General features: G+C 41.8%; 1 protein-coding gene across 2 annotated transcripts in view; it reads right to left on the reverse strand.

Annotated features, from left to right (window-relative positions):
- Pdss2 (decaprenyl diphosphate synthase subunit 2) overlaps positions 1–13,158 on the reverse strand; it is a 190,392-nt gene that overhangs the window by 48,170 nt on the left and 129,064 nt on the right. For both annotated transcript variants that reach the window (XM_055615983.1, XM_055615982.1), the window contains one exon: positions 180–353. In XM_055615983.1, coding sequence (XP_055471958.1) covers positions 180–353 — 174 coding nt within the window. The remainder of the gene's footprint in view (positions 1–179; positions 354–13,158) is intronic.

Raw genomic sequence — 13,158 nt, forward strand, 5'->3', positions numbered from 1 at the left:
ATCAAAATTACATAGTATTTGCCAATTATACTGCTTATATAACTGCCAGCATTTTTGACTGACATATTTTACCCACACAATAAACATTTTTCAAGATCTAAAAGCCGCTTATTAAGTGCCAACAGCTTTCAGTTACATGTATCCTACTTCTGTATGCAAAAGACAGCGTGTGCAAGTACCTTATGACTCATGGCCATGTGCTTCCCATACTGAAACGCCATGTCCTGGACCTCAGCGCCATGCTTGGCTAGTTCCATTGCAGCCTGGCAGCTCTTCGCTAGCAAGGCACAATGGGACAGAAAAGTCTGCTCCTTCCAGGTCGGCATTCCAATGTCATTCGTTATACAACTTTCCTGAAAATGTAAAAGGGCCAAGATGAAAAGGGTTTAGGATTAATTTAACTGTGTTTCTGAAGAATAAAAGCATTCACAATGGTGGGGTCTGGTGGTATACAGCTGCAATCCCAGTAACAGAGAGTCTGAGGCCGGAGGACTGTAAACTCCAGGCTAGCTAGGGCTACCCTGTCTTAAAAAAGAAAAATAAAGTAAGGAACAATTCAAAACAGTCCCACTTCTGCACCAAGACAGAACTGAGCCTGGGCTCCAACTACAAAGAGCAGTGACCGCGGTAACTGTTTCATTAGGGGCAATTAAAGCACTTTTTAAAATTTAAGCTCAAGAACGTCTATAAAATACACTCCATCGGATAAGACAGACATGTAGAAACAGAGCTCTAAAGTGACTTCTGCTCATACGCATCATCAGTTCTTGAATGTTACCAGGTGTTCTGAAACATGAGGATCCTGCATTTAACTCGTGTGAAAATAGTAAGGGCAAAATGGAGACAGTGTGCACTGGAAAAACTAAGATTACTACAAACAAGAAGGTGCTTGAACATAATAGCAGAGGTCAAAATTAATAGTTAACATAAGAAACCATATCTAAAACTAATCAGAAACTGTATAGAGAAGGTCTTTTATTTTACAATATACACACATATACTTAAAAACCAAACAGAGCTGGGCATGTTGTTACACACCTGTGGAGGCAGAAGGGTCAAGAGTTCAAGGCCAGCCTGGATCCACCACATGACACTATTTAAGAAACCAAACCCAAGCAACACAACAAATTAAAAGCTATGAATATATTTGAGAAGCACAAAACTGAAGTTCTGCTGTAGGGATGAAGGTGAGCGAGTAGATACAAGGATGCAGCATGTTAAGAGAGTGGGGCCGACCCAGGACACTAGCCTAGGAAAGTTCACAGCACCATCCCATCCCCAAAACAGGCAAGTGGATTCTAAACATCGCAATGGAGGAGAAACATGCATGCTCTATTCCCTGGACAGTGCCGTGTAACTGGCGGCTGATGCTCAGCTGTGAACCACACAAACCTCTCCTCTCAAAAGAAAGGGAAGGCAGAGTGGAGGAAGGAAAGGTGTCACAGTTACTGTTCTGTTGCTGTGAAGAGACTGCATGACCAGGGCAACTCTTATTGGGAGCTTGCTAACAGTTGCCTTTGAAATCTCAAAGCTCACCCACAGCAACACACATCTCCTCTAGTGGTTTGAATAGGTACGGTCCCCATAGACCTGTGTTTGAAAGCTTGGTCCATAGGAAGTGGTTCTACTAGGAGGTGTGGCTTTATTGGAGTAAGTGTGGCTTTGCTGGAGGAAGTGTGTCACTGTGGGGGTGGGCTCTGAGATCTCTCATGCTCAAGCTTCGCCTAATGTAGAACACAGCTCCCTTCTGCTGCCTTCAAATCAAGATGGAGAACTCTCCGTTCCTTCTCTAGCACCAAGTCCGCCTGAACAGTGCCAGGCTTCCCACCACAATGATAATGGACGAAAGCTTTGAAAATGTAAGCCAGCCCCAGTTAAATGTTTTCCTTTGTAAGAGTTGCTATGGTCATGGTGTCTCTTCACAGCAATAGAACCCTAAGACAACTAATCCTTAAACAGTTCCATTCCCTGGTGACTAAGCATTTAAATATATGAGCCTATGAGGGCTATTCTTATTCAAACCACCACAAGCAGGAATAAAAGAAGGAAGGAGGGAAGAAAGGAGAAGAGCAAAAGCAATCTTGAACAAAGAAGGCCACGTACTATTATGTGAGTGAGTATGGAGTGGAGTAGGGCAAACAAACACTGGATTTCACCTAGCCCCACCTGAGAATAGAGCTACCAAAGTCAGTAATTAAAAAAAAAGTGGGGCTGAAGAGATTGCTTCAGAGGTTAAAAGTGCTTGCTGCTCTTGCAGAAGAGCTGACTTCAGTCTCTAGCACCCACACTGAGAGGGCTCTAAACAACTTTAGCTCCAAGGGATTCAAATCTTTGTACTCACATGTATCTGTACATACACTCACAAATGAAAATAAAATAAAAATATGTTTTGTATAGACAGACAGTGGAACAAAGTATAGACTCAAGAAAACCAAAGTCAAGTTGGACTTTTCAGTAAATGTACTATTTACTACAGAGAACTATTTGCCAAAAGTGAAATCTGATCTGCGTTTCACCCTAGGATAAAATCCAAATGGCAAAAGCAAACCACTGCACTACCCCAAGCGAAAAGAAAGGCACCACAGGAGAAAACAGTGTTCCTCCCGCCTCACCTTTCACACATGTCCACCTTCTGACCCCTGGAACCTGTGCCTGTAGCTTACACAGCATTCACCTGGAGGACCAGATGGAGGTTAGGATTTTGAGACACAGGATTAACTGGGTAGCAACATGTAATCACAGCCCCTTGCTTCTTTGTTGAGGCAGGTAGGCCTTGAACTCCCTATATAGTGAACATGACCTTGAGCTCCTGACCCTCCTGCCTTCATCTCCCAGCGCTGGGGTTACAGCTGCCCACATTCGTGCTCTGTTTATACATCCTGGTAAGAGAGGCACCGGAATCAGGGTTGTAAAAAGATGACGCAGGAACAAGAGAGACACTGGCTCACGGGAGCTGCTGGATCTGAAGATTTCTCCGTAATCCAAACAATGAAGGTGAACAGCTAGCGGAGGCAAGTGCGTGGATTTTCCCAGAGAGGTCTCCAGAAGGAGTGCATTTCTGTCACCTTCTTGATTTTGTGGCCTCTCACACTTGGCTGGGAGAAGTGGAAACTAGATCAAAATTTTCCTATATCTATCAAAATTACTCATGTATTTGCTCCATGACTAGACATTATACATGTTGACCACATGTATGACGAGGTTCACAGTCTCATCATTTGGCTGCCACAGTGTTACTGTTTAAAAACAGAATTCACAATCACCCTGGCCTGTAGGATGTCTACATGGCTTGATTTCTCACTGCTTTTTGCTCCTTGCTTGACACTGACCTTCCCTTTAACAATCAATCTGCTTGGCTTTCCATCATTTCCTATCTCGTTTCTCTGTTTTAAACAGCTTCTCTCTGGACTCCTCATATAGTCATCTGTCTCCTTCATCAGAATATTAGCTCCACGGAAGCAAGCACAGAAGCTGTCCTCAACTGACCCACGAACATGTATCTGGGTAGAAACACAAGCACCTAAGATGGCGTGTGAGGTGCAGAATATGTATTTATCAAATCTTTTCTCTGCCTTCTGTCATTTCTCTCCTCTTTTCTATTTCCCCCTGTCCTTCCTAATTTGGTTGAAAGAAATAGTTGGAATAATTGTTCTTTAATGCCTCTCCTTTGCTCATACAGTCTACAACTCTAAAACATAACAGTCAACCTTTTCTTTTATGGTAACAAGCAATGTCTTTCGGCCTAGTTGTGGACCTGCACTTAAGTTACACAGGACAGTTAGTTATTTCTTGAATTAAATGTTACTTCTATATTTGTGGGAATTTTGAAATATTAGTCTTTTCAAAGGTATGATTTCCTTTTCCTCTCTGTCCACTAAACTAAACATCTCCAATATAAATATACTTTGAAATTATTCTCAAATATGCCACAAGTATTTTCTTTTTTTGAAAAACATTACTTAGTTGCAGTTTGATACAGTGCTTAATTCTCTCTGTACTGCCTGGGTGATTATATATGTTTCTCTGTTGGTTGGCCCTAGGTATTAGTCACTTATATATATTTTAATCATTTAGGCACCATTCAATTTTAAATAACTTTTTTGTTAAGCGAATACAACGCTATTTATCAGTTCAATTTTTTGTGCAGTTATGTGTTCATTTTAATTTTAAAAGCTAATGGGAACAACTAATATGGAACCACTGATACACGGCATGGCAGGGATGAACCTCAGAACAGGATGCTAACTGAAGAGAAATGATGCCGTAGTTAAGAGCACTTGTTGCTCTTGCAGGAGACCTTGGCTCAGTGCCCAGTGCTTTTATGGCCGCTCACAAATATCTGTAACTCCAGTCACAGAAAACCTAACGCACTCTTCTGGTCTCCATGGACCAGCTACACATATGATGCATACATGCAGGGCACACACATTAAACAGCTATTTAATATGCTATTTAAATAAGCCTTGTAAAAAATTATAACTCAAGAATCTGTGACTGTCGATTAACTTTTGGTTGTTTGTGTAACACAATAATTTATGCATTATGGGCCAGACCTCTGCAAAGCAATTTAGATAACGACTGAAAGATAGCTTGTCCACAAGATGTTCATGGTCCAGGGATAGGAAAAAAAAAAAAAAAAAAAAAACCAGAAACATACACACACAGATAGAGAGCTTTCAACATACATTAGATGTGGCTAGCATGCCAATTTTAGCATTTTTAAATTACACATTAATTTTAACTATCTATTGTTGTGTACATGTATATGTAATTGTGTACATGTGAAAGGCTAATTACAGGACCTGAAACCACCAAAGGTTTAGTTCTCTTCATTACGTATTTCTTACTGGGATTTAGGATTCTTATTATTCATCACTTTTATATTTTTAAATTATTCATGGAACACACAGTCTCTGAAAAAGATTATTCAGATAACCAGAAACAATTAATTTATGGTCCCCTGAAATCTACTGCCATCACTTAATTGGACCTTAAGTTAATAACTCTGCACCTAAGTTAATCAGAAATGTTATTCCCCAAGCATCAAGATATTACCTATTATGAAGCTGGTTATTAACGAAGAGGAACCCTTCTATTCATTTCTACCAGATTGTCACATATATACTGAGAAAACATGCTCTAGAAAAACTAATGTATAATTTTTAAAATGCCAAGAAAACTGGTATGAAAGCGATGTCTAAACCAGTTTCTCTAAATATCAGTTGTATAAAATGCGTGTGAAGTGGCTGACTGCAGTCAGAACAGGAGATTTAGACACAGCATCACAATGTGTGCGTGGTCCAAAACCATTTAAAATGTATTCTTTGAGAATTTCTCACATGCAACCCCATCTCTCTCTCTCTCTCTCTTGTTTATTTAATTTTGAGGCAGAATTTCATGTAGGCTAGATTGTCTCTCAACTTCTTACATTCAAGGATGAATGTAAACTCCTTACACCTACCCCAAGTACCGGGATATGGATGGATGCCAACATACCCAGGTACAGAAAGTTTTCTTTTTCTCTTTGTGGTACAGGGACTGAACTAAGGTCCTCCGGCATGCCAGCACTATCACTGAGCTATATCATCACTGTGTGTGTATGTCTGTGTGTGTTTTGAGACAATGTCTCACTATGTAGTCTAGGGGAGCCTTGTAATGGTTATTCTCTTCTTTAGAATCCTAAGTGCTGGGATTATGGGCATGTGTCACAATGCCCAGCTTTACATGAAGTTTGTGTATTTGTGTATTCATTAGTTTGTTTGAGACAGGGTGTCTCTAGACAGCCATGGCTGGCCTAGTACTCAGAGAGGACTGTCTGTCTTTGTCCTCCTAATGCTAGGATTAAAGGGATACCCGACTACATGAATGTTTTACCGAAGATTTCCTATATATAAAAGATGATAGTTGGTGGGTGAATACTTACTGTTGATGGGATTTCTTTATTATGTCATTATGTATACTGAATAATTGTTAAACAGAGCTATCTTAATTTAGACTACCGTGACTTGCTCTGTAGCTCCTGAATTATTTTGCTTGGGTAAAGGTGCTTGAAATAATAGAGGGTAGGCTGATGCCGCCTGAGACAGTAGCACTGGTGGCAAGCTCACACTAGACTGGACATCCAGGGTGGTACGGCTGTGGGCGCTGATGTGTTATTAAGAGCCTGCTTCTCTGTGACTTTTTGTCTCTGAGACACACACTCTGAGGTGCTTTGCTCATGTGGTGAAACATTTATTTCTATTCATGGGAGAGCAAAGTGCATTTGTTACCGTGGCTGTGAGGGCTTCGAGGTTTGGTCCGTGGTCACAGAACAAATGCAAACTAATAGGGCTAGGGAGCTGCCGAATCTGCTGGGCCAAACTGTTTCCTTTCACATGATCAGAAGAGTTTTGGAAACTGGAAAGCTGACCATCTGTGGAGTTGAATGAATGTTTTTAAAGTATACAAAGGTTGGAGATGTGCTCAGCATGTGCTGGAAATGAGTATGTGGCTCTCCAACTGTACCCCTCTCACCCAACCTGGGACACAGATGCTTCAGCCCCAGGCTACCCACTTTTATATTCTGGGTCACTGCTTCTATAAAGGAGACCTACATATGGGTGGGATCAGTGACTACATCCCCTTAACACCATATTTGAAGGTTTAAATTACTTCCTTTGAATTTTTTTTTTTCTTTTCAAGACAGGGCCTCGTACAATTCACTACAAAGCGGAGGCTGGCCCTGAGCTTCCAAGTGGTGGGGTTACAGGTGTGGTTGCCTAGTTTCTGAAGCTGAGTAAGAGCCACACTTTAAAATGAGAGTGAGGGGCTGGAGGGATGGCTCATCTGTAAAGAGCACACTGCTCTTGCAAGGACCTCACATTGAGGCAAGTCAGGTACCCGCAAATGCTTGGCACTCCAGCTCCAGGGATCTGATGCCTTCCGGAATCTGTGGGTACTTGTACGCACATGTACTCTGTCACATGTAAATAATTAAAATTAAAAATAAAATCTTAAAGATGAAAGCAACACAAATACAGGAAAACTTCCCAGCTCTCCGCAGTTCAGGGCTGGGAGGGATCAAGGAGATAAAGGGAGCCTGATCCACCTGCATTACTTAACAGGTCACTCCCCACCCCAAGTTCTAGGAGTCACAATTCTTACTTACAGATAAGGAAGTTTCGAGAGCATATTTTGATCAAGACCAGGCACAAGTAAGCGGTAGAGATTATCCTCAGATACGTAGCAACTGAATTCTATTTTGCTTAACAGATAATATAAATATAGGCAACGCTTCACGTAGTTTTATATGTGGGTGTTGGGAATTGAGCACAAAAACAGCGTTTTTGGGAAGAGTATCAAGTGCTCTTACCTGCTGAGCCATCTCTTCAGCTCCCTTAGTATCCTCTAGAGGAAAAAGTAGGTTGTGAGTAAGAATGAATGCTGCATGCATCTGTGCGCATATAGACATGCATCTATCTATCAATTTAACCATATATATTAAGCCTAGCGGTAATACCTCCTAAGGAGATACATTAAAGAGATCATTACATGAGTGAGTATGTCTTCAGAAATCCTGAGGCAATGTGAGGGGGGAAAGGATGGTGTGTTAATAGCCTCATCTCATAGGACAAGATAAATTGTTTTGATTTATATCCCAGCCAGACAAAAGCTAGTAAAGAAGGTATCTGGAAGTTTCACATTCACATAATCGTTTAAAAAAAAAAAAAGCAGCTAGAAAAATGTGAAAATGTTTGCAATGAAAAATTTTCAAAAGTGTTGCTAGGGTCTGGGGAGGTGGCTCAGTAGGTAAAGTGCTTGCTGCACAAGTATGATGATGTGGGTTCAGATCCCAAACACCTGTGTAAAAGCTGGCGTGCACCTGTAGCCCCCGCACTCACAGGAAATTGACAACCAATTTTCCCAAGAGAGTGACTCATGGGAAAGTGCAAGGCCAAAGAGAGCTTCATATGCCTTTCTAGCCTCATCCTGGAAAGGAGAGCATAGGGACTGCTGGAGGTGGAGCTCACTGATGATCTTGGAGGCTGCCTACCACAGATGCGGTCTGTGATTAGGATTATCCAGTCAACACTCTGAACATTTTAAGTCTCTTCAAACGTTCTGCCAGCCGGCTTTCCAGAAAGAAGCTTCTGAGCCATGTACTGACCAGCCAAGTTTGAGACTGTCTTGTCACTGACCAAAATTATTATTTTGGTTGTTAAAAGTAAAAAGTGACGCAACCCAAGAAGGCATTTTACTGATTAGCCAAGTGTATTTCTTCCTATTGTACCTTGACCCATGTAAAAAGTTCAGCTTAAGCGAGGATGAGGCAGGTAGGGAACAAAGCCACAGGCAGCCTGTGGGCCACCGAGTAGAGGAGTGAAGGCATAAATAAGGTACTCTTCTTGACTACAGCTACAGATGAATGCCATGATGCTGAGCATGGGCATCTCTGCAGCAGGGAAGTAATTAAGATCACATGAGGTCATAAGCAGGTGGTCCCCCACTAATAAGGTTAGTGTCCTCAATCGTTACTAGATACCAAAGACCTCTCTACAACTGTCTTTCTTTGCTGTGTGAGGACACTGCTAGACAGAGGGTGTCTGCAGACAAGGAACAGAGCCCTCCCTAGAGGTTAAACTGCCTGGAACTTTACATGTATAAGCCCCAGGCTGTGACAAAATAAACGCATGGCAGTCCCAGCTGACTTACACAACTTCCTTCTTTCTACACTTTAGGATGCAAACCGGTCATCTCTAATGTACTTCATTTGTTTGTTGAGACAAACGGAGACCTGGTTGGCCTGAAACCTGCAGCGATCTCCCTATCTTTGCAGTAAAGCTGGTTGCCTGTGGATGAACTTCCCATAGGTTCGGGCTATGGCTGGACTGAGTAAGAGGAGGCCACATGAGCAGCATTCCTTCCCCTTTGCTTCCTGGTTGTGACACACTGTGAGCAGCTGCTTCATCTTCCTGCCACCATGCCAGCCCTGCCACGATACAGCATGAGCCAAAGCAAACCCTTCCTTTCTCAAGTTGCTGTCAGGTACTTTGTGAGTAGTGACTAATAGGCACATTGATACACTTCTTCCCACATCTTTCAGTATGGTCTTAAAAAACAGAATTTTAACATTTTGCCTTAAAATTTTTTGAAAAGATCTACATTCTGGTTATCTACATCCCACCTCTAAATCAGTGGCATAAGCCGGATGGTGGTGATGCATGCCTTCAATCCCAGTACTTGGGAGGCGGAGGCAGGTGGACCTCTATGAGTTCAAGGTCAGCCTGATCTACAGAAAGAGAGAGAGTTCCAGGACAGCCAAGGATACACGGAGAAACCCTGTCTCAAAACAACAACAACAATAACAAAAAACAGTGTCAAAAAACAAGTCATTTTATTATTTCCACATATTTTCATGGGTCAGGACTTTAAATGAGGCTCTGTGAAGATAACACTTCTTGATGGATCTTAGTTGGGAAGGATAGAGAGATTTTGGAATCAGTCAGAAGGATGTTCTAATGTTGTTATTGTGACAAAATACTCAACAAGATGCCACTTAGGAGTTTATTTTGGCTTACAGTTCAAGGAGACACAATGCATTATGGGGCTAAGGCATAGCAGAAGGAGCAAGAGGCCAGCTGGTCACATTGCATTCAGAGTCAGGAAATAGAGACTGATCAGAAAGTGGAGCTCGGTTATAAAAGCTCAAGGTTTCTCCCCAGTATCCCACTTTATTGAGCAAGGCTCCATATCCTAAACTTACCACAATATTCACAAATAGCACCACAAACTGGACATAATTCTACTGGCTGGGGCTGGACTAGCTGAATTATCAGGGATCTGATTACAGCAAGGTAACATATTCATGCACTCACCAATCAGTCTCCCGTGGGACTGATGATTTGCTGGTGGCTGAGTCCCAGGAGCTGCTGTGAGAGAGAATGCTTCAGAAAAGCATTAAACGACCCCTTAGTGACTGGAGCCTCACAGCACCACTTCAGTGATTATTTTACCAGCCGTAACGTTCCCAATCCCTCTAAAATTCATAGGGAAAAAACACGGATTTCTACCACCAAATAGACTATGGGAGGAAAGAAAGAAAAAAAAAAAACAAACTTCCGATTTCCCTCATTTTTAACCAATCTAAGTTATCTTCATTGACTGTTTGCTTTTGAGAGTTTCATGTGGGCAGACGAGATTCAAGCTCAACTGTATATGGCTGAGAACGGCTTTGAGTTTCTGCTCTCTCTGCCTCTATGTCCCAGGCGCTGCACTTACAGGCATGCTTACTGCGCCTGGTTTACGTGGTGCTGGGGATGGAACCCAAGGCTTCATGCATGCCAGGCAAGCATCCCACTAGCTGAGTTACACCTTTAACCCTGCTTTTCTTTCTTTCTTTTAGATTGGGTCACTTATACCCCAGGCTGGCCTTAAGCTTTTTTTTTGTCAGAGAGGATGACCTTGAACTGCTGATCTTAGGACAGATCACATATCTGGTCCTGGAAGTGCTCACCCTGAGATGCTCATGAGACTCCAAGAGGAGACGCTGAGTCAGCAGCTAGCAGTTAGCTTCAGAGACCAGAAGAAGCTTGTGAAAAAGGTAAAGTGGGGACTCAATACATATGGTAATGGAAGGCAAACAGAAATGGTATTCTTTAATTTGGGGGGAGTTTGTATTCATTCTCATTCTCTCTCTCTCTCTCTCTCTCTCTCTCTCTCTGTGTGTGTGTGTGTGTGTGTGTAGTCTAGAGAACAACTTGCAAGCATCAATTCTCATTTTGCACCCTGTAGATTCCAGGAGTCAAACTTAGGTTCTCAGCCTTGGTGGCAGGTAACTTACTCACTGAGCCATCTTGCCAGCCCCTCAGAATGATATTCTATTACACAAGTCACATGCTTCATAGTGATAGTTCATCTTTCAGGCAAATACACGGTCATTTGATGCTCAGCTGTCAGTCAGTGATGTAAAGTACTTCTAAATGGTTAAATTCCCTTTCAAAATTTAACAAAAATGTTTGCTAACCACATCTACTATGAAGGGGAAGGTGCTTGACTGAAAGGCCACTGAGCACACTAATTCTTCTCAGTCACCAACAGCCCGTTTTCTTCTCATCATCTATGTTGACTTCGATAAACTATTGTTTTACATGTTTAATCTGATATAAGGTCATGAGATTTGATTTCAATAAGTTCATATAACACATCTTTGTTGTTTCTGAAGCTCCTTCAAATAAAAATATATTATGGTTTACATGCACATATATATTCATATGTATAGTTGGTAAACCGAGAACAACCACATTCCAGAATGAGGTACTCACCTGGCAGTGATGGCTCAGCACCAGTGGTTCAGTCACCACCAGTCACAAATATAACACATTTCCACTGTCACTTCAGGTTCAGTATTTCTCTATGCTCATGCTCCATACCCCTTATAAAGCCTGTGCCTTCATGACCTGCTCAGAGGCAGCCTTTTGTGTACCCTCGCCCTATTAAAATCTCTCATGTGAGGTCTGTTGCATGGTGTGGTTTTTGTGGCATTCCTTGGCTCTCTGATCGCAGCAAAACACTTGCATAAACACACATGTGTATGTATGTGTGTATATGCGTGTATAGGTTACAGATTAGCACTGGGTGAATCTTCCTTTATTTCTATATACCTTATTTATTTGTTTGTTTGTCTATTTATTTAACATATGAGGGCTTTGCTGAATGTACACCTGCACACCAGAAGATGACATCAGATCCCTTTATAGACAATGTGAGTCACCATTCGGGTGCTGGGAATTGAACTCAGGACCTCTGGAAGAGCAGCCAGTGCTCTTAACTGCTGAGCCATCTCTCCAGCCCTACCTTATTATTTATGAAAACTATTTTGCGGGGCTGGAGAGATAGATCACTGCCTCTGCTTTTCCAGAGGACCTGAGTTTATTTCTAGTACTCACAATGGGTGGCATATAACCACCTGTAATTCCAGCTCTAGATGACTGACACCTTTGCCTCCGAGAGTATCAGTACTCACCTGCACAGACCTTCATACAGGTAGGCAAAGACAGACAGACACACATAGACATAATTAAAAATAAAAATAAATCTTTTTTTTTTGTTTGTTTTTCGAGACAAGGTTTCTCTGTGGAATAGCCCTGGTTGTCCTGGACTCTGTAGACTGGCTGGCCTTCAACTCACAGAGATCTACCTGCTTCTGCCTCCCGAGTACTAGGATTAAAGGTGTGTGCCACCACACCTGGCCTAAAAATAAATCTTTAAAACAATTATTTATTTACTCAAGATATCACTGTGTAGGCCTAGCTGGCTTGAAACCCATTCTGTAGACCAGGCTGGACTTGAACTCAGAGATCTGCCTGCCTCTGCCAGCTGAGTGCTGGCACTAAGGATGTGCACCAGCATACCTCACTTTATGCTTACCATGCTGCCATGCCTGGCTTTTCATGAGGCTGCTGGGAGGTCTCAAGTCCTCATGAGTGTGTAGCAAACACTTTTCCCTGAGCATCGCCCCAGCCAATACTTGGCTTTTTAAATGTGGTGCTAGATATCTACTGATTTTTAAAAAATTCTTTTAAATTCTGTGGGTCTCTCATATGTAACTTGTGAGTGTATTTTATAACTAGAAAACAAGCCATCTTAAGTTACTCTCATTTGCCTTCAATTTGGAATAAATTCAATGTTTAACAAATGATTTAAAACTGTTTTTACTTGAAAAAAAAAGGATGCTAGTAAAATTATAGGTATTATTGTCATTACCACTATGAGACTCTTCAACATCTTGGCCTTGTGATATAAGCTTGAACAGATGCCCAGCAAACAATAAAACACAACAGGACACATTTACAAGTTCATTAATATATGTCTTGGGTATAATATGAGGGGCAAGTTGTGAGTAAACAGACCAGGGAAAGACACCCCAGAGTGTCTTAATGCTCACCGCTTTACTTCTAAACCTCTTAAAATACACATTTTCCTTTAAACTATTCGTTAAAACATATACATATTTGCTTTCAAAGAAAACTGAACTCCTTCTCTTTCTAATCTGCAGCCTGGCCCCAGTCTTTCTTCCATTTTTTATGGGCACAATTTGCAAAGCCCCGGATTCCTCATCTCTAGCACTCAGTGCTTCTGTCTGCACACAGGCACAATAATGCCTCCATGTAAAACACTGTG

This window comes from Psammomys obesus, unplaced genomic scaffold (genome assembly GCF_907164565.1).
Source record: "Psammomys obesus unplaced genomic scaffold, mPsaObe1.curated_primary_1811, whole genome shotgun sequence".
NCBI lineage: Eukaryota > Metazoa > Chordata > Mammalia > Rodentia > Muridae > Psammomys > Psammomys obesus.